General features: G+C 45.0%; 1 protein-coding gene across 8 annotated transcripts in view; it reads right to left on the bottom strand.

The window, feature by feature from the left end:
* Positions 1-14,126, bottom strand: part of USP30 (ubiquitin specific peptidase 30) — a 35,403-nt gene extending 21,277 nt beyond the window's left edge. For 2 of the 8 annotated variants that reach the window (XM_009426200.5, XM_009426199.5), the window contains exons 1-3: positions 13,873-14,087; positions 9,883-9,992; positions 8,568-8,750 (exon numbers count right to left, since the gene is read on the bottom strand). In XM_009426200.5, the coding sequence (XP_009424475.2) occupies positions 8,568-8,750; positions 9,883-9,992; positions 13,873-13,955 (376 nt within the window). In that variant the 5' untranslated portion in view covers positions 13,956-14,087. Of the gene's footprint in view, positions 1-8,567; positions 8,751-9,882; positions 9,993-11,842; positions 11,916-13,872 lie in introns of all 8 variants that reach the window. The other 6 variants (XM_016924136.4, XM_063786038.1, XM_016946528.4 and 3 more) reach the window with 6 other exon arrangements.
* Positions 14,127-21,439: the final 7,313 nt, after the last annotated feature.

Raw genomic sequence — 21,439 nt, 5'->3', positions numbered from 1 at the left:
CGTGCTCTGTCGCCCAGGGTGGAGTGCAATGGCGTGATCTCAGCTCACTACAACCTCCGCCTCCTGGGTTCAAGCGATTCTCCTGCCTCAGCCTCCCGAGTAGCTGGGATTACAAGGCATGCGCTACCATGCCCGACTAATTTTTGTATTTTTAGTAGAGATGGGGGTTCCCCCATGTTGGCCACGCTGGTCTCGAACTCCTAACCTCATGATCGCCCACCTCAACCTCTCAAAGTGCTGGGATTACAGGTGCGAGCCACTGCACCCACCCGAGTGGTTTACTTTTCAATCACAGGTAGAATCAGGCCTAATAAAAGTTTGATGGGCTTATGAATTTATATTATAATTACTTCTAGACCAAGGATTGGCACTTTTTCTGTAAAAGTCCAGAAAATAAACATCTTAGCCTTGCTTTTTTTTTTTTTTTTTTTTTTTTTTGAGACAGGGTCTCATTCTGTCAGGCTAGGGTGCAGCGGCATGATCTTGGCTCACTGCAGCCTTGACCTCCTGGGCCCAAGCAATCCTCCCATCTTGGCCTCCTGAGCAGCTGGGACTACAGGCACATGTCCTTGTGCTCAGCTAATTTTTGTATTTTTTGTAGTGACAGAGTTTCACCATGTTGCCCAGGCTGGTCTTGAATTTCCGGGGTGAAGTGATCTGCCCACCTTGGCCTCCCAACATGCTGGGATTACAGGTGTGAGCCCCTGTGCCTGGCCACATCTTAGGCTTTGTGGACCACATGGTCTCTGTTGCAACTACTCAACTCTGCCACTGCAGCACAAAAGCAGCCATAGATGTAAAAAGAAAATAACATTTCAGGACCTTCTAAATGCATTATGCCAAGGGAAAAAGTGCTGGAAACAGTCATGTAACACAGCTGCTTTTCTTCTCTGGCGCATGGCCACTGCTTCCTGACCTTTGTGTTGAGATGTTACACGTTAACCAGACTCCCTGTTCTTCCCTCAAACCTAGGCTGAATGGACTGGAGATAGAGAGCCTTGTGATTATTACCTCTTTACAACAGAATGGTAGGCAACCCCCTAAGAGTGTAATCCATAGTAGCCAATCAAATCTTACATCTGTATGTTAGCCATTGTATGGAAAATGTTATAATTCTGTTCAGTACCTCCGTTTTTGTCATATAAATGATCCCCACTTTTCCCCACACTGGGAGCACTGATCACCATTTCCTGGTATTTGTGTGTCCCCAGACAGCCGCCTTCACACTTTGTGCTTGAATAAACCCTTTTAGCTGGATCTCGAACTCTTTGATTATTTGAGGCTGACATAGGCAGTACCTGAACAAATGGACATGACTGTGTTCCAATAAAACTTTATTGACAAAAACAGGTGGTGGGCTGGATTTGGCCCATGAGCCATCAGGTGCAGACTCCTGATCTTGGCCACCCTCCTTCCCAGCATGTTACACTAGACCAGTACTGCTAGAGTGTGAGAGAAAAAAATACAGAAGCCTGCCTCTCAGTGCAGTTTCTGGAAGTTCAGTGACTCCCAAGATACAGTAGGCCAGCCTGTTTCTTCTTTCTGACTTGTCGTCAATGGGCTTGAAAGATTCCTTTAAAGCCCAGACTTCTGGGCTGCTCTGCCTATGAAGTAGCCATTCTTTTATTCCTTTACTTTCTTAATAAACTTGCTTTCACTTAAAAAAATAATAATAAAGTCCAGGCTTCTGCATCAGTGTGTATATACCCTGGGGCTAGCCCTTTCCCTCCCAGGACAAAGGGAGCAGGGTTGGGAAATGAACCACATCTTTCTCCCATACCCCTCGGGCAGCCCTTCTGTTAGCTCCCCCCACCAACTACCCCCCAAAGGAAAATTTTAATGCCTCCTTTAACCCAACTTTGTCTAAAATACTATGGGGCAATTTGGCAAAATCTACTAACATTTTCATATTGTACAATCCAGCAATTTTACTTTCTCAATCCAGCAATTTTTTTCCTAGAGAAATGCATGCTTAGGTGCATAAAGGGATATGTATAAGGATGTTCACTGTAGCCTGCTTATCTTGACAAGGAGCTGGAAGCAAATGGCTGAATAAACTGGGGTGTCTTGACATTATGGAAACTATGCAGCTATAAAAGTGAATGAGGCCAGGTGCAGTGGTTTACGCCTGTAATCCCAGCACTCTGGGAGGCCGAGGTGGTTAATCACTTCAGGTCAGGAGTTCAAGACCAGCCTGGCCAACATGGTGAACCGTCAACTCTATTAAAAACAGCAACAGCAAACACCCAAAAATTAGCCGGGGGTGATGGGTGCACACCTGTTGTCCTAAATACTTGGGAAGCTGTGGCAGGAGGATCACTTGAACCCTGGAGGCAGAGATTGCAGTGAGCTGAGATTGCATCACTGCACTCCAGTCTGGGCAACAGAACAAGACTCTGTCCCAAAGAAGAAAAAAAAAAGTGACCAAGGTTTGCAAATCACATCTGATAAGGGATTAATACCCAGAATATATAATCTCAGAACTTCTAAAACTCAACAACAAAAAACCAAACAATGCTGAGCGTGGTGGCTCATGCCTGTAATCCCAGCACTTTGGGGGCCTGACACAGGCAGATCACAAGGTCAAGAGATCAAGACCATCCTGGCCAACATGGTGAAACCCTGTCTCTACTAAAAATACAAAAATTAGCTGAGTGTGGTGGCATGCGCCTGTAGTCCCAGCTACTCAGGAGGCTGAGGCAGGAGAATCGCTTAGAACTCAGGAGGCGGAGGTCGCAGTGAGCTGAGATGGCGCCACTGCAATCCAGCCTGGCAACAGACTGACTTCTCAAAAAAAAAAAAAAAAAAAAAAGAAACCCAATTCAAAAATGGGCAAAGGACTTGAACAGGTATTTCTCCCAAAAAGATAGACAAAATGGCCAATAAGCAAATGAAAAGATGCTCAATATAACTTATCATTAGAGAAATGCAAATTAAAGCAATTACCATACCATTAGGATGGCTACTATCAATAAAAACAGAAAATAATATCTGTTGGTGAGGAGAAACTGGAACTTTTATGTATTGCTGGTGGAATTATAAAATCGTGCACCATCTGTGGAAAACAGCACAGCAGCTCCTCAAAAAATTAAACAGAATTACCATTTGATCCAGCAATTCTACTTCTGAGTGTTTACAGAAAATAACTGAAAGCAGGGAATTTGGACACTAATGTTCACAGCAACATTATTCATGATAGCCAAAGAATGAAAATAAGCCAAATGTCCACTGACTGACAGAGGGACAAACAAAATGCTGCATATACATGCAACAGAATATTATTCAGCCTAGGCCTGGCGTGGTGGCTCACACCTGTAATCCCAGAACTTTGGGAGGCTGAGGTGGGCGGATCACTTGAAGTCAGGAGTTTGAGATCAGCCTGGCCAACGTGGTAAAACCCCGTCTCTACTAAAAATACAAAAAATTAGCCAGGTGTGGTGGTGCACGCCTGTCATCCCAGCTACTCAGGAGGCTGAGGCAGGAGAATCACTTGAATCTGGAAGGCGGAAGTGGCAGTGATCTAAGATCGCACCACTGCGCTCCAGCCTGGGTGACAGAATGAGACTTTGTCTTAAAAAAAAATAGAAAGAATATTATTCAGCCTTTAAAATGAATGAAATTCTGATACATGGTATAACATGGATGAACCCTGAAGACATTAAGTGAAATAAGCCAGTTACAAAAGGGTGAATATTATATGAGTCTGCTTAATGAGGTACATGTTATAAATATGAGGAAACTCATGACTTAATGAGGTCTGAGTCAAATTCAAAGAGAGAGAAAGTAGGGCAGTGGTTACCAAGGGCTAGGGGGAGGGGAGAGTGGGAGTTACTGTTTCATGGGTACAGTTTCAGTACGGGATGATGAAGAGTTCTAGAGAGGGATGGCCGTGACTGCTGCACAACAGTGAGGCTGTACTTAATCTACTCAACTATATGCTGAAAATGGTAAATTTTATGTTATGGATATTTTGCCACAATTTAAAAAGTAGGCAAAGGATATAAACTAGCAATTCACAGAAGACAAACTATAAGACCAATACACTCAAAAAAGAAAAAAAAGGCTGGGTGCGGTGGCTCAAGCCTGTAATCCCAGCACTTTGGGAGGCCAAGGCGGGCGGATCACGAGGTCAGGAGATTGAGACCATCCTGGCTAACACGGTGAAACCCCGTCTCTACTAAAAATACAAAAATATTAGCCAGGCATGGCGCCTATAATCCCAGCTACTCGGGGGGCTGAGGCAGGAGACTAGCTTGAACCCAGGAGGTGGAGCTTGTAGTGAGCCGAGATCATGCCACTGCACTCCAGCCTGGGCGACAGAGCGAGACTCCGTCTCAAAAAAAAAAAAAAAAGTGAAGGAGGTAGAGCTACATGTACTAAAATGGACGCTTCTCTAATGTATTATATTTGGCCATGTAAATCACCAACAGAACAAAACAATATACAGGCCAGGTGTGGTGGTTCATGCCTATAATCCCAGCACTACGGGAGGCTGAGGCGGGTGGATCACCTGAGCCCAGGAGTTCAAGACCAGCCTAGGCAACAGTGTGAAACCCCATCTCTACTAAAAATACAAAAATTAGCCAGGTGTGGCAGCACGCACCTGTAGTCCCAGCTACTTGGGAAGCTGGGGTGGGAGGATAGCTTGAGCACAGGAGGCTGAGGTGCAGTGAGCCGAGACTGCACCACTGCACTTCGGCTTGGGTGAGACCCTGTCTCCAAAAAACAAAACAAAAACAAAACAGAAAACAAAAAAACCTACAATATATAATTTCTATGGATGCATAGAAATGTATTCAAATGCACAGAAAAGGGTCTGGAAGGATTCACCTATAGCTTCCTTTTGGGAAAGGTGGAGGGGAGCAGGGTTGAGTATTGATAAAGGGGACTTTGGCCTTCTCTGTAATGCTTTAATCTTTTACAAAGAGAACTGATTCATGCATTACTTGTATAATTAAAAAATTATTTATAGGCCAGGCATGGTGGCTCTTGTCCGCAATCCCAGCACTCTGGGAGGCCAAGGCAGGCAGATTGCTCGAGCTTAGGAGTTCGAGACCAGCCTGGGCAACAAGTCAAAACCCTGTCTCTACCCAAAATACAAAAAATTAGCCAGGCATGGTGGCATGTGCCTGTAGTCCCAGCTACCTGGGAAATGGAAATGGAGGATTGTTTTGGGCCTGGGAGGCAGATGCTGCAGTGAGCTGAGGTTGTGCCACTGCACTCCAGCCTGGGCGACAGACAGAACCCTGTCTAAAAAAAAAAAAAAATTTTTTTTTTTTTTAAACCAAAGTTAGAGACATTGGAAAGCAGAAGCAGAGAAATGAGCAGACATCCTGGGAGAGCAGCCCAAGGATGGCTCTGGCTCCCAGCACTGGGTCCCATGTGAAGGATAAGGGCAGTGCTGAGGTCAGGGTTAGGATAACTCATGTGGACATTTCAGCTTTCACAAAATCTTTGGAGTGGTGTTTTTAACCCATTTCCCATTTGCACCAAGAATACTCCTGTCTTTAATCCTAATGTAACATCATATACATTTCTGTTACATTAGGATTAGAGACAAGTTCTATTTAGAAATAACTCCCATGAACATGGCTAGGTGCAGTGGCTCACCTCTGTAATCCCAGCACTTTGGGAGACCAAGATGGGAGGATCACTTGAGGTCAGGAATTTGAGACCAGCCTGGTCAACATAGCAAGACCCCATCTCTATTTTTTTTTAAAAATTAAAAAGGCCAAGCATGGTAGCTCACGCCTGTAATCCCAACACTTTGGGAGGCCAAGGCGGGTGCATCACTTGAGGTCAGGAGTTCGAGAGCAGCCTGGTGAAACCCTGTCTCTACTAAATACAAAAACTAGCCAGGCGTGGTGGGGCATGCCTGTAATCCCAGCTACTCGGGAGGCTGAGGCAGGAGAATTGCTTGAACCTGGGAGGCAGAGGTTGCAGTGAGCCGGATCCCGCCACTGCATTCCAGCCTGAGTGACAAGACGAGACTCATCTCAAAAAAAAAGGAAAGAACTCCAAGAACAGTTTTTCTATTTTCGCATTTAAAATCAGTCAGATTTGCTTCGGCCTCAAAGAGCATGTTTACGTAAAATTAGAGAACGCTGGCAGCGAGTTGCACATTTTTTTTTCTAAACCAGGAATGGGCTAAAAAAACAGGATAGTAAAAGAAATTATTCTCAAGTCACCTCTTCCACAGAAAAGTACACTTCCTTCATAAAGATTTCTGTGTCAAGCAGAGCTCACATGGGAAAATACCTCAGTGAAGCACGATTTAGCTGAATGTTTTTTAAATCCAATTTTCTCCTTACAGTGAGAGCAATATATGCTTATTGTTAAAAGTTGAAGTATAGTTTTTTTCCAAAAATGATTTTAAAATTACCAATGACTGCACAACACAATACCAAAATGGCCACTGCTAACATTTCAGCATTTTTCAGTCCAGTCTTTATCTGTGGAAGTTCCTACCTTGATGAAGTCAAATTATATTTTGTACGCTGCTCTTTAAATTTAATATTACAGCCTATGCCCTCACCCAAATTAAAAAAAAATTTCATAAAAGTGATTCTTAATGGCTGTATGCCATCGATTACTTTATCATTTTCCCATCTAAGTGCTAGCCAACCACTACCCGGCTTAGCTTCCGAGGTCTGATGAGATCAGGTAAGTTCAGGGTAGTATGGCCACAGGTGATTGCTTAATGATTCTGTTTGATATCTACATTCTTTCCTTTTGCCATTATAATTAGGTGTTGGAGATCTTTGTGCATACATTGCACTCTGTATAATACCCATGGAATGTCAGCAGATTTTATGAAGAAAAAAAACAGTTCTACGGTCAAAAAGTTGGTTTAAAAATGAAGTTGGGCTGGGTGCAGTGGCTCACGCCTGTAATCCCAGCACTTTGAGCTGAGGCAGGCAGATCAGTTGAGGTCAGGAGTTCGAGACATGTCTGGCTAACATGGCGAACACCGTCTCTACTAAAAATACAAACATTAGCCGGGCGTGGTGGCATGCGGCTGTAATCCCAGATACTAGGGAGGCTGAAGCAGAAGAATCGCTTGAACACGGGAGGCGGAGGTTGCAGTGAGCTGACATCGTGCTACTGCACTCCAGCCTGGGCAACAGAACAAGACTCTGTCTCAAAAATAAAATAAAATAAAAATAAAAATGAAGTTGGGGCCAGGCGTAGTGGTTCATGCCTGTAATTCCAGCACTTTGGGAGGCTGAGGCAGGCATATCACTTGAGGCCAGGAGTTTGAGACTAGCCTGGCCAACATAGTAAGACCCTGTCTCAACTAAAAATGCAAAAAATTAGCTGGGTGTGGTGGCACAGACCTGTCATCCCAGCTACTCAGGAGGCTGAGGCACAAGAATCACTTGAACCTGAGAGGTGAAGGTTGCAGTGAGCTGAGATTGTACCACTGCACTCCAGGCTGGGAAAAAAGGTGCGACTCTGTCTCAAAAACCAAAAACAAAAAAAAGTTGGGTAGGTTATTTCTTAAAACCTTTACCAAGCCAGTGTATATTGTGACTCTCCAAGTTGGGGGCTACCATTCAGCCATTCCTAAACTTGTTTGCTTTTAGACTCCATTTTTCAGGCTAGTTAAGTCACAATCTACGTTTCTAACCATTTTCATAAGGCGGACTCCCAGACATGGAATTACTGGGTCAAACAGTACTGAGTATTTCGCAAGCTATTATTGTGTAGTTCCAAACTGCTTTCCAGAAAAGTGGCACTAAGTTACACCCCTCTCAGCGGTGTATGGATGTATTGTCCGACAGCTGGACAGGGCTGCAAATTTGTTTTTTAATCTTTGCTGACAGGCAAAAAACAGCATTTTTATTTTGTTTATACTTCTTTGATGATGGTCGAGTCGAACATTTGAGTTTGTTAGCAATTTGTATTACTTCTTTTGTGAATTACCTTATTTTCTAGGCTAATGGACATTTTTTTTTTACTTTAATGTTTTTGAAACCAGAATACTTCTTACAATGAAACTGTTTATGTGGCAGTGGATTTCTTTCCTTCCTTAAAAAGCTGTTATTAACTTGACAATTTAAAAAATAAATGGTTCCATCTTTGATTTTTTTTTTTTTTTTTGAGACGGAGTTTCGCTCTTGTTGCTCAGGCTGGACTGCAATGGTGCAATCTCAGCTCACCGCAACCTCCGCCTCCCGGGTTCAAGCGATTCTTCTGCCTCAGCCTCCTGAGTAGCTGGGATTACAGGCATGTGCCACCATGCCCAGATAATATTTTTTGTGTTTTTAGTAGAGATGGAGTTTCTCCATGTTGGTCAGGCTGGTCTCGAACTCCTGACCTCGTGATCCACCTGCCTTGGCCTCCTAAAGTACTGGGATTACAGGCATGAGCCACTGCACCCGGCCTCCATCTTTGATTTTTAAAAAATACTTGTTTGTATCTATTGGGCTCTTGGTGTTTTTTATTCATAATGATCTGTATGATCTTTTCCTACAATAAGGTATTAACTCTTTGTTATAAGAGTCTCTGTCATCTGGACTTCTTTGAAAAGGTACATAATTCCCTTGAAATTCCCATCTAGATACCTTTCAGAAGGTGCAAGAGTGTTAAGGATAAATACTGGTGTGAGGGGGGCTCCTTCTGATCCCTGGAGTACTGGGAGGTGAACTCTTCCAGCCACCTGATGAAAGCAGGACAGGCAGACAGGCCTTGTAGCAGGGAGTTCATGAAGCAGGTGTTCCCTAAATTAACAAGGCCAGGCACAAGCCCTAAAAAAAAAGCAGGGGGAAGAAGAGAACAACATATCACATTTGATCAATTTCTCTCCCATTTGGGACCCAGAGTTCCTGCGCTGTGGCCTTAAATTTGGAATCCCGATCCAAGAAGATCCTTATCCACAGAGATCTGGGGCCAGGCCTTCTATCTGTGCCAAGGCTTGGTTCTAGTACTGCTCCGCCGACTGTAAGCACAGAAGGATAGGTCCCCTTTGTGTGTTATTTTTGAAACCTATCATGGTATCCAGCACAGCTTGGTTCTTCCTAAATGTACAAAAACACTTAGTAACCATCTCCTGTCTTTTTCTCTTCCTCATTCTCCCCTACATGCTCTCTTTCTTCTTTAATCAGAAAGCAATGTTTCTCAGAACAGAAGAAAACAATTGTTCTGTTGTTACTTCCCCAGGACAATGATTCTGTTCTTATCTTAACAATCACTGGGAAAGACACCACTATACCAATTCTGATCAGTCTTTCTGCAGAGATCAATGAAATCTAATATACTTCTCTCTTCTGCTAGCAATCTTTTAAAAAAACTTTTTATTATCAAAGTTCTCAAAGACACAAAAAAGGAGGGAGAATGTAAAATAAACCTCAATTATAACTGTCCCCAGATTTAACAATGATCAAATTTCACCACATTCTTCTTTCTTTCTTTGCTGAATTTTAATCAATGTTACATAGAGCCACACTTTCAAAAGGGAGCATTTAAAAAAAAAGAAAATAATTTTTTAGTAATGAAGGCACTAACTTGAAATTTTTACCAGTTACTAGCAAGCTAGTCTGAGAGAACACAAATGTATGATGTAATTGGTCAGTCTGTACCACTGAAAACTACAACTGCCGTACTAATGAGAACACTTCTTAGACAATTATGCCGCTTGACATTTTTCATTACAAAGCAGGCCTCCAACTCCAGTCTGGAGAGGGGCTGAAATAGAAATCTTTTTACTACACGGTATAAAATAATGACTAACGGTAAAAGTACTGTTTGAAAACCTGAAGTCCTAATTTTAAAGATACAGAGAACAAATATGACCAACCTCCCCACCTTCTTTGTACTGTTTTCAGATAACAGGGATCTGGGTCAAGTCTACAGACCATGATGCAGTGTTCTCATTCTTACCTTTTCTACGCTTCTTTCTTTCTGTAATGGGACCCCAAATAACATATATTCCTGCTGCAAGAGCAGCAGCAATTCCACCTATAACTCCCCAGTTCTTCATGACTTTATATCTAAAAAAGAAAACAAGTTTACTGTCTTCCCTCATCACAAACACAAAAGGCGAATATACAGATATAGACAGAATAACATTTTGTCAAAATAACCCACCAAATACCTAATTGCAAGTTAAAGTAATATATAGTCATAGGATTACATCTTGAAAATCAGGATGTTTAGACATTAGGATTTAAAATCTAAGTCAGCTGGGCACGGTGGCTCATCCCTGTAATCCCAGCACTTTGGGAAGTCAAGGCAGGAGGATCCTTTGAACCCCAGAGTTTGAGACCAGCCTGGGCAACATGTGGAAACCCTGTCTCTACTAAAAACACAAAAATTAGCTGGCCGTGGTGATGTGCACCTGTAATCCCAGCTACTCGGGAGGCTGAGGCAGGAGAATCACTTGAATCTGGGAGGCAGAGTTTGCACAGAGCTGAGATCGTGCCGTTGCACTCCAGCCCAGGTGACAGAGAAAGACTCAGTCTCATAAAAACAACAACAACAACAACAACAACAATAAAAACTAAGTCAAATCATCACATTCCAAAGGCTACTTCTCACTCTGAGGAAAAACTGAAGTTATTTTCCTTTTCTGCCTCTCACTCCACTTCCACATGGAACGTTACCAGCCAATGCTCTGACCTCAAGGCGTTTGCACTGCTGTTCCCTCTGCTCAGAATGCTCTTCCCCCAGATCACTGCTTGGCTCACTCCTTTACCTCCCTTCGCTTCTCAAGAGGCCTACCTGAACATATCAGTGGGACCTGTCCTTGTCCCCTTGACATGTTTCTACTTTTTCTTTTTACCATAGAACTTAACCACCTTCTAACATAAAATTAACCTATTTGCTATGCTTTTTTTCTTTCTTTTTTTTTTTTTTAATGCACTGGGTTTGTTGTCTGTCTCCCTCAACTGGCATGTGCTTTGTTTTACCCACTAATGAGCTCAAGTGTCTAGATCATACTTGGCACATAGTAGGTTCTCAATAATATTTATTGAGGCCAGGTGTGATGGCTCATGCCTGTAATCCCAGCACTTTGGGAGGCCGAGGTGGGCGGATCACCTGAGGTCAGTGGGAGACCAGCCTGGCCAACACAGTGAAACCCTGTCTCTACTAAAAATACAAAAATTAGCTGGGTGTGGTGGCAGGTGCCTGTAATCCCAGCTACTCTGGAGGCCGAGGCAGAATGGCTTGAGTCCAAGAGGCAGAGGTTACAGTGAGCCCAGATTGCGCCACTGCACTCCAGCCTGGGTGACTGAGCGAGACTCTGCCTCAAAAAAAAAAAAAAAAAAAAATATATATATATATATATATAAAATATTTATTGAATGACTGAATACTGGAGAAAATATACAGAAATGAATTTCTCTTTTAGGATATTAGACAGGGAAGGGGCACACATACAATGGTATAAAAGAGCTGAATATTTATAAAATTAAAGATTTCCTAACTTCAGGCTTGACTTGAACACTGGTTATGCTTTTGCTACATATTAAGAAATTTCCCCAACAATTTAAGACATTGTTTTTATACAAAGTTATATATTTCTACAAAATAAGACAAACCATCTATGTGTATATAGCTATGTAATGTGTATCACATATATGTTACACATGCATACATACGTGTTTGTGTGTGTGTAATACATTATTATCCCGGTATTTGGATCATGTGAATATTGTTTTGATTTCAGTTCAGTAAACATTAACTTGGTGAAGAGTCACTGGTGGTAATATTGACCCTGTTTTATAATAATCAGCATTTCTTAGTATCATAGCTGATAGCTGAATTTCAGATAAATATTTGTTTTCCAAGACAGAGTCAACAGAATATGCACCAAACTTGGTTAAGAAAGTGGGATTACCTTATTCTGGTTCAATCCTGGCTTTGCTATTTCATTTGGCATCACTTCACCTTCTAAGCCTCAGTTTCCTCATCTGTACAATGGGGACAATCATAAGACCTACCTCATAGGGCTGTTGTGAGGATTAAATAAGTGTGAATGCATAGAGTACATAGTAAGAACTTAATAAATGTTAGCTGCTACAAATTAAGCATTACAATCTCAGGATCATTCATGAAAGATATTCTTTCTTTTTTTCTTATTTTTATTTTTATTTTTTTTTGAGACAGTGTCTTGCTCTAGTTGCTCTAGTGCCCAGGCTGGAGTGCAGTGGTGCCATCTCAGCTCAACACAATCTTCACCTTCCGGGCTCAGGTGATCCTCCTGCCTCAGCCTCCCAAGTAGCTGGGACCACAGCTGCACACCACATGCCCAGGTAATTTTTAAATTTTTTTGTAGAGACAGGGTCTCACTACATTGCCCAGGCTGGTCTCGAACTCCTGAGCTCAAGAAATCCACCTGCCTCAGTCTTCCAAAGTGCTGGGATTACAGGTGTGAGCCACCATGCCCAGCTGGTGAAAGGTATTCTTGAAGTTTCTTAATACATCACTGTGCTTTTACACGATACGTGAGTTCACAAAAGTGCCTGGAAAGATTATAAAGGACTGTCATGGAAGTGCTAAGGTGCTTTACCAGTGCTTTAAAATCCCCTAATCAAACACTAATATTTAAGGGTACATACTCTCTGCCAGGCCCTGTGACAATCTTACCTCATTTTTAAAACAACCCCACAGATGCAGGTTCTACTATCACTTTCATTTTTATAGCAGAAGAAATTAAGAGCCCAACTTGGTCACAGTGAGTGAAGGAACATGGCTCTGAATCATGCCTGTCTGTCTCCCCAGGTCTGTGCTTAAAACCACGAAGTTCAAGATGGAAACTGAAGGGAAGAGTGTCAAGGGGATGGGAGAGAGGACTTGTCCATGACTTTGGCAGCATAAGGAAAAAATACCCAGGGACAAGTGGCGACTTTGGAAACTCCATTCCTCTGCAAAATGACATCACGAGGAGAGTGGTGGGGCCTGGGGGTGAAAAGATCTGGCTTCTCCTCCCAACTCTGCTATGAGGTCAGCTATGGGGCCACACTTCCTATCTACGGAATGGGGGCACTGGACAGAATAAGTATCGAGGACTTTCAGCCCTGGGATAATAAGCTCTTTAAACCTGCTCCAATTCCAGAGGAAGCCGACCTGAGCAACAGGTCTCAGTCATTTGGGGTCAGCAGTGGGGGAGGGGGTACTCAGTTCTGAAGCCTGGAGCCCTTGGGAGGGTGAATAAGAGGGAAATGGGGGCCCTGACAGGATTGGGGATCCAGGCAATCGAGGAGTCCTAACAAGAACGGAGGGCTTTAACAGGACCAAGCAACCTTAACAGGTTAAAGGGGCCCTGACCAATTTAGAGACCCTTGCAAAACAAGGGCCTTTACTCACACTAACAACATCAGGGACCCAGACAGAAGTGGGGATCCATATTAGACTAGAGGGCGGGCTAACAGGAATAGGGGGCGGTACTAACAAAACGCGGGGCTCGCAGGCCCGGGGCACTTATAGGACTAGAAGAACCGTGCCAAGGTTGGGGAACCCTGGCAGTCCAGAAACTGATATGATTGGGGGACCCAGAAGGATTGGGGGTATACTAGAAGGATTGAGGGGTCTTGGCAGGCCTAGGAGGCACTGAAAGGACTGAGGGCACTGACAGAATTAGGGGCCTTGACAAGACTGGAGTGCCCCGGGTGTCCTGGGAACAATGACAGGAGGGGGAGGGACTGACAGACCTGGGGAGTGCAGACAGAATTGGTGTTGCCGAAGGACTGAAGCCCGTCAGTCCTCCCACCTACGGGCACAGGCCTCCAACCCTAAAGGACGCAGAACCTTCCAGAATGCCCGCGCGGGCCCTGGAGACCCCAACTAGGGCATGAAAAAGCCGTCACGGGCCCAAGCTGGGGACCCTGGTCCCGGCCTCTTCGGCCGCCCCGCCCCCCAAAATCTCACCTGACGGCCGCCCCGGTCCGCAGGAAGCGCTGGATGGCCCTGTCGGCCGCGGTCATCGCCGCCTCGGCCCGGGAGCTCAGCATTGCAGCCGCACCGGAGGCCTGAAACCGTCTCCTCCGCTACCGCCGCCGCCGCCGCCGGACCGAGGGATACGAAGGTTCCCGAGACAGCGGAACCTGCGGCCGCAGTCCCAGCACCTCGGGGGAACGTAGACCGCAGGACAGCTCCCAGGGGGACCGGAAGTAGCTGCCCCCGGAGAGCAATAGCTGACGGACCACGTCCTTTCTTTCTTTTCCCTTAGCAACAGGCCCCGGCGTCGGTTGCTACGCTGGGCTCAGTTGCCTGGGGCTGCTTGGTTTTCAGATTTGCTTAGGCTCCATTCATAAATACAGATGGCACACTTCTAGGATGGACCCTGGGTCATGATTTGAATTTTTCGATGTGGGGAAGGGAGGCCAACAGCCGAAAGTCGGGTCAGGCCTCTGCTATAATTAGTTATTATTGTGGCCAGAGTGGAAATAGGTCGCAGAGGAAGGAACTTTAATGAGCATGAGGCCCATCTCTGACGATATCAGTAGAGAAATCAACATCTTAATAGCCAACAAACTTATTGTTTACTTGGGTGCCAGGTATAGAGCTAAGTATGTTACATTCATTATTTACATTTAATATTCACACCAACTCTAACATTACCCACATTTTACATCCCAGGGAACCCAGGAAATTTGAAGAAATAGTAAGTTTTTTGACGCAGCTTGTAAGTGGTGAAACAGAGATTGGCAGTTCGGTCTGTCTATCTCCAGAATAGCACTCTCCAACAGAAATATACAGGAGCCACATAGGTAATTTTACATTTTCCAGTAGCCACATTAAAGTAAAAAGCAGGAGGTAGGCCAGACGCCGTGGCTCACGCCTGTAATCCCAGCACTTTGGGAGAACGAGGCTGGTGGATCACCTGAGGTCAAGAGTTCGAGACCAGCTTGGCCAACATAGTGAAACCCCATGTCTACTAAAAATACAAAAATTAGCCGGGCGTGGTGGCAGGCTCCTGTAATTCCAGCTACTCAGGAGGCTGAGGCAGGAGAATTGCTTGAACCGTGGTGGTGGAGGTTGCACTGAGCCGAGATCATGCCACTGCATTCCAGCCTGGGTGACAGAACCAGACTCCATCTCAAAAAAAAAAAAAAAAGAGGTCAGGTGCGATGGCTCATACTTGTAATCCCAGCACTTTGGGAGGCGGGGGGGTGGGGGTGGGGGGCGCGGATTGCTTGAGGTCAGGAGTTCGAGACCAGCATGGCCAATATGGTGAAACCCCGTCTCTACTAAAAAATACAAAAATCAGCCGGGTGTGGTGGCGCGTGCCTGTAATCCCAGCTACTCGGGAGGCTGAGGCAGGAGAATCGCTAGAACCTGGGAGGCAGAGGCTGCAGTGAGCTGCGATCACACCACTGCACTCCAGCCTGGGCAACAGAGAGAGATTCAGTCTCAAAAAAAAAAAAAAAAAGCAAGAGGTAAAATTAATTTTAACCATATTTTTTCCTTGACCCAATATGTTCAAAATATTGGAGCAGGTGCAGTGGCTTATGCCTATAATCCCAGCACTTTGGGAGGCCAGGTGAGAGGATGGCTTCAGGCCCAGAGTCCAAGACCACCTGGGCAACATAGCAAGAACCCATGGCTACCAAAAAACAAAGAAAAGAAAAACAAAAAATGTCATTTCTATGTGAAAATTATTGATGAGATAATTTACATTCTTTTTTTTTTGAGATGGAGTCTTGCTCTGCCGCCCAGGCTGCAGTGCAATGGCACGATCTCGCCTCTCAGGTTCAAGCGATTATCCTGCCTCAGCCTCCTGAGTAGCTGGGATTACAGGTGTGTACCACCACGCCTGGCTAATTTTTTTGTATTTTTAGTAGAGACGGGGTTTCACCATGTTGGTCAGGCTGCTTGAACTCCTGACCTCGTGATCCATCCGCCTCGGGCTCCCAAAGTGTTGGGATTACAGGCGTGAGCCACCGCGCCCGGCCCATTATTTTTTTGTTTTTTGGTACTAAGTACCTCTCAGTTTGGAGTACCCACTTTTCATGTGCTCAATAGCCACAAGTTGCCAGCAGCTACCGTATTGGACAGCACAGTTTATAAAGCATTAGAGCCAGCAAGATTTTTCCCTCCCTTTCAATCTCTTTCTCCAACTCCAGACTGAGTAATTGCATTCATGCTGGGGGTGGTGTCGCATACCTGTAGCCCCAACTACAGAAACAAAACAAAAGAAATCGATGCATTAGATCAGTAGTTCTCAAAGTTTTTGTTCTCCGGATCTCTTTGTATGCTTAAAAAGGATTGAGGGATTTTGTTTATATCTAACTGTACTCTGTTAGAAATTAAAATTGAGAATTTTTGTTTCCTTAAAATTGAGGTATATAGGTATATCTTGTTTTTTTTTTTTTTTTGTTTTGTTTTTTTTGTTTTTTTTTTTTTTGAGATGGAGGCTCGCTCTGTGGCCCAGGCTGGAGTGCAGTGGCGTGATCTCGGCTCACTGCAAGCTCCGCCTCCCGGGTTCAAGTGATTCTCCTGTCTCAGCCTCCCGAGTAGCTGGGACTACAGGCTCCCGCCACCACGCCCAGTTAATTTTTGTATTTTTAGTAGAGACAGGGTTTCACCATATTGGCCAGGCTGCTCTTGAACTCCTGACCTTGTGATCCACCCACCTTGGCCTCCCAAAGTTCTGGGATTACAGGTGTGAGCCACCGTGCCCCGCCCGGCATATCTTGTTTTATTGCACTTCACTTTATTGTGCTTCGCAGATACTGCATTTTTACAAGTTCAAGGTTTGTGGCAACCTGACTACAGCAAGTCTATTGGCACCATTTTCTTTCTTTCTTTCTTTCTTTTGAGCCGGAGTCTCGCTCTGTCGCCCAGGCTGGAGTGCGGTGGCGCAATCTCGGCTCACTGCAAGCTCCGCCTCCCGGGTTCACGCCATTCTCCTGCCTCAGCCTCCCAAGTAGCTGGGACTACAGGCGCCCACCACCGCGCCCGGCTAATTTTTTGTATTTTTAGTAGAGACGGGGTTTCATCGTGTTAGCCAGGATGGTCTCAATCTCCTGACCTCGTGATCCGCCCGCCTCGGCCTCCCAACGTGCTGGGATTACAGGCGTGAGCCACCGCGCCCGGCCTATTGGCACCATTTTCAACAGCATGTGCTCACTTCGTGTCTCTGTACCACATCCTGGTAATTCTTGCAATATTTCAAACTTTTTTTTTTCTTTTCTTTTTTGCAATAATGCCTCACTCTGTCATGCAGGCTGGAGTGCAGTGGCGCAATCTTGGCTCACTGCAACCTCCACCTCCCGGGGTTCAAGAGATTTTCGTGCCTCAGCCACCCAAATAGCTGGATTACAGGCACGCGCCACCATGCCTGGCTAATTTTAGCATTTTTAGTAGAGATGGGGTTTCACTGTGTTGGCCAGGCTGGTTTCGAACTCCTGACCTCAGGAGATATGCTTGCCCTGGCCTCCCAAAGTGCTGGGATTACAGGCGTGAGCCACCGTGCCTGGTCCCAAAGTTTTTCATTATTATTACACCTATTAAGGTGATCTGTGATCAGCGATCCTTAATGTTACTATTGTAATTGTTTTGGGTGCCACAAACAGCATTCAGGTAAACCAGCCAACTTAATTGGTATTGTGTATGTTCCAAGTGCTCCACTGACTGGCTGTTCCCCCCTCTCTCTCACTCTTCTCAGGTCTCCCTAGCCTGTAAGACACAACAATATTGAATTTCAGTCCACGCCTCTAAATGTTCGAGGGATAGGAAGAGTCGCACATCTCTCACTTTAAATCAAAAGCTAGAAATGATTAAGCTCAGTGAGGAAGGTGTGTCAAAAGTCAGGATAGGCTGAAAGCAAGACTTCTTGCACCAAACATTTAGCCAAGTTGTGAATTCAAAGGAAAATTTCCTGAAGGAAATTAAAAGTGCTACTCCAGTGAGCAGAATGTAAACTAAAAATCCTAAGCCCCGCCAACTGACTGAATGGGCCCCCTCTTGGCCAAGGGGACCTTCAAGAAACCTTAAACACTGAGTTCCCAGCCATAATGAGATGAGAGGTCAGACATGCCTCCTTATACCCTCTTCCTTAGAAGTTTAGACACAACAGCTGACCAGCCTTAATGTTGAAACAGTGATCATAAGACAGACAGAATGGACTGTTTGTGGCAATAAGATACCAAATTATAAACAGGATCTAAGGTCATGCCAAGCAAGGATTGAGTTACACACCCCTGCACTTAAAGAATAAACTGTTTTATATCAGGTTTTTCTTTTTCTTTCTTTTTTTGTTTTTTTTTTGAGACAGAGTCTCACTCTGTTGCCCAGGCTGGAGTGCAGTAGGGTGATCTCGGCTCACTACAACCTCCACCTCCCAGGTTCAAGCGATTCTCCTGCCTTAGCCTCCTGAGTAGCTGGGACTACAGGTGCGTGCCACCACGCCTGGCTAATTTTTGTATTTTTAGTAGAGATGGGGTTTCGCCATGTTGGCCAGGCTGGTCTCGAACTCCTGACCTCAGGTGAATCAAGATACGGAATCACCACTGCCCACAAGTGACCCCCTGGCCCTTTGTACTCACCCCCCTCCACCCCCCTTCAACCCCTGGCAATCACTGATGGAAACAGAAATATTTAAAACCCAACAATACTGAAGCAGGCCAGGTGCGATGGCTCACACCTATAATCCCGGCACTTTCGGTGACTGAGGGTGAGTGGACCCCTTGAACCCAGGAGTCTGAGACGAGTCTGGGCAACATGGTGAAACCCTGTCTCTACAAAAATACAAAATTTAGCTGGGTTTGGTGGCACACACCTCTAGTCCCAGCTACTTGGGAGGCTGAGGTGGGAGGATTGCTTGAGCCCAGGAGTTAGAGGTTGCAGTGAGCCATGATTGTGCCACTGCACTCCACCACACAGCCTGGCCAACAGAGCAAGACCATGTCTCAAAAAAAAAAAAAGTAGGCATTCTATTAGACGTCAGACCCATGATCACATCACTCATTGTACAGCCTCTGGAAAACTCCGAGATACACTGGTGAGTGAATGGGAATGGGAAGGGCTTAGTATTATTACGAAAAATTCTGACCCAGTGAACCTCCTAAAAGGGTCTTGAGCACCCTTAGGGAGCCTGCAGACTGCACTTTGAGAACCACCACTTTAGCTGGCTGGGTGAATACTAAAATTAGTCTAGCTAATTTTTTGTATTTTTTGTAGAGGCAGAGGGTTTCACCATGTTGCCCAGACTGGTCTCAAACTCCTGGGCTCAAGTGACCCACCCACCTTGGCTTCCCAAAGTACCCACTCTTTAAATGCCACACTTACCCAACACACTCTGAGTAAGTCCCTAGAGGACAGGGCTGGCCCAGAGGATGGACCCTAGTTTGCAACACTTCGAATATGCAGAGCTTGCTTCCTTTTGTCCTCAGCGCTGGGTCTTAGTGTCTGGTCTGGAAAAACAAGATGCTTTCACATGAACATGTATAAAATATTTGTGTTTGTCCACAGGTAGAAAGAATAAACACAGAAAGATTCAAACACTCACAAGATTTCTGTTTATTTTTTCCTCATGCGGTTGTTTTGGGGGCCAAAACAAAACAATAATAAATGTCTCAAAATCATTTAAATTCCACCTCACACAGCATGTCAGAACTGTTTGTCGTAGCTCTTGTTTTTTCCCATTGATCCGCTGACCATGGTCTCAATTATGCTGGCAGCACATTCTTAGCACTGATTCACCCTTCTCCCCAGACAAGTTTGTGGGTTGATCTCAAGGCCAGAAGAGGATGAAGTGTAGGGTAAACATCGTCTCTTAGGTGAATAAATGTTGAATGAACATAAGAAGGGTTTCCTCGGTTAAAAAAAAAAAAATGCATCCACCTCTATTGTTCACACTAAACCCGTTGGAGGAGTAAAAGGTGGTTTTACTAAGAATTATGCTGGGACCACAGGTGTTGAACTGAGACTGTCTCCAAATATGCGGTCACCCTAGTCAATGAAATAAAAAATCTTTGGTTTGAGGTCTGGATCAAAACTTCCAGCTGGCCGGGCGCAGTGGCTCAACCCCTGTAATCCCACCACTTTGGGAGGCCCAGGCGGGTGGATCACCTGAGGTCAGGAGTTCGAGACCAGCCTGGCCAACATGGTGAAACCCCGTCTCTACTAAAAATACAAAAATTAGCTGGGCATGATGGCGCACACCTGTAATCCTAGCTACTCGGGAGGCTGAGGTGGGAGGATTGCTTGAACCCGGGAGGTGGAGGTGGCAGTGAGCCAAGATCGCACTACTGCACTCCAGCCTGGGCGACAAAGCGAGACTCCATTTCAACAACAACAACAGCAGCAACAACAACAAACAGACCTTCCAGCTGGCTGGCTATGTGAACCTAGGCAATTCATCTTTTTCCCTGGGTGTGATGGTTAAGTTTAATTGTCAACTTTGGCTAGGCCAAAGTGGCCAGATAGTTGGTCAGACATTAGTCTGGATGTTTCTGTGAGATGGTTTTTGGATGAGATTAACATTTAAATTGGTGGACTTTTGAGTAAAATAGCTTGCCCTCCATAGTGGGTGGGCCTCATCCAATTAATTGAAGGCCTGAAGAGGAAGAAAAAAAAAAAGACTGGGCTGGGTGCAGTGGCTCACGCCCGTAATCCCAGCACTGTGGGAGGCTGAGGTGGGCAGATCACGAGGTCAGGAGATCGAGACCATCCTGGCCAACATGGTGAAACGCTGTCTCTACTAAAATACAAAATAATAATAATAAAAATTAGCCAGGTGTGGTGGCATGTGCCTGTAGTCCCAGGTACTAGGGAGGCTGAGGCAGGGGAATCACTTAAACCCGGGGGGGCGGAGGTTCCAGTGAGCCAAGATCGCGCCACTGCACTCCAGCCTAGCAACAGAGTGAGACTCCATCTAAAAAAAAAAAAAAAAAAAGACTGACTTCCCCCAAGCAAGAGGGAAGAATAAGAGGGAATTCTGCTTGCAGACTGCCTGAATTGCAACACTGGCTTTTTCCATAGGTCTCCAGCTTTCTGGCACACTCTATAGATTTTGGACTTGCTAGCTTCCACAACTGTGTGAGCCAATTCTTTAAGGCTCACTCCTATATCTATATCTATGTCTACATGTATAGCTATGTCTAGTTCTACGTCTATGTGTCTATGTCTGTATCTATATGATCTATACGTGTGCATACACACACATACACACGCGTTCTATTGATTCTGTTTCTCTGGAGAACCCTGACTGGTACAATGGGGTCACAGTTTCCTCACCTGAAACATACTGATTGCAACCACCTGCCAAAACTTGTTACCGACAAGACCCCATGCTAGGTACCTACATGCACTGCCCTGTTCCATCCTCCCAACAGCCCCTCCTAGTGGGTTCTATTAAAATCCCATTTCATAGAAGAGGAAGCTAAAGCCCGGAGAAGTGAATTGACTTGGCCAAGGTCATACTGTGGGTTTGTGACCAGACAGTATGGCAGGCAGGTCTGTGTGATTCTAAGGCCTGTGTCTTAAGCTG

This window comes from Pan troglodytes, chromosome 10 (assembly GCF_028858775.2).
Source record: "Pan troglodytes isolate AG18354 chromosome 10, NHGRI_mPanTro3-v2.0_pri, whole genome shotgun sequence".
Taxonomy (NCBI): Eukaryota; Metazoa; Chordata; class Mammalia; order Primates; family Hominidae; genus Pan; species Pan troglodytes.
Note: the sequence above shows the minus strand (reverse complement) of the source record. Positions and strands in the feature narration are given on the sequence as shown.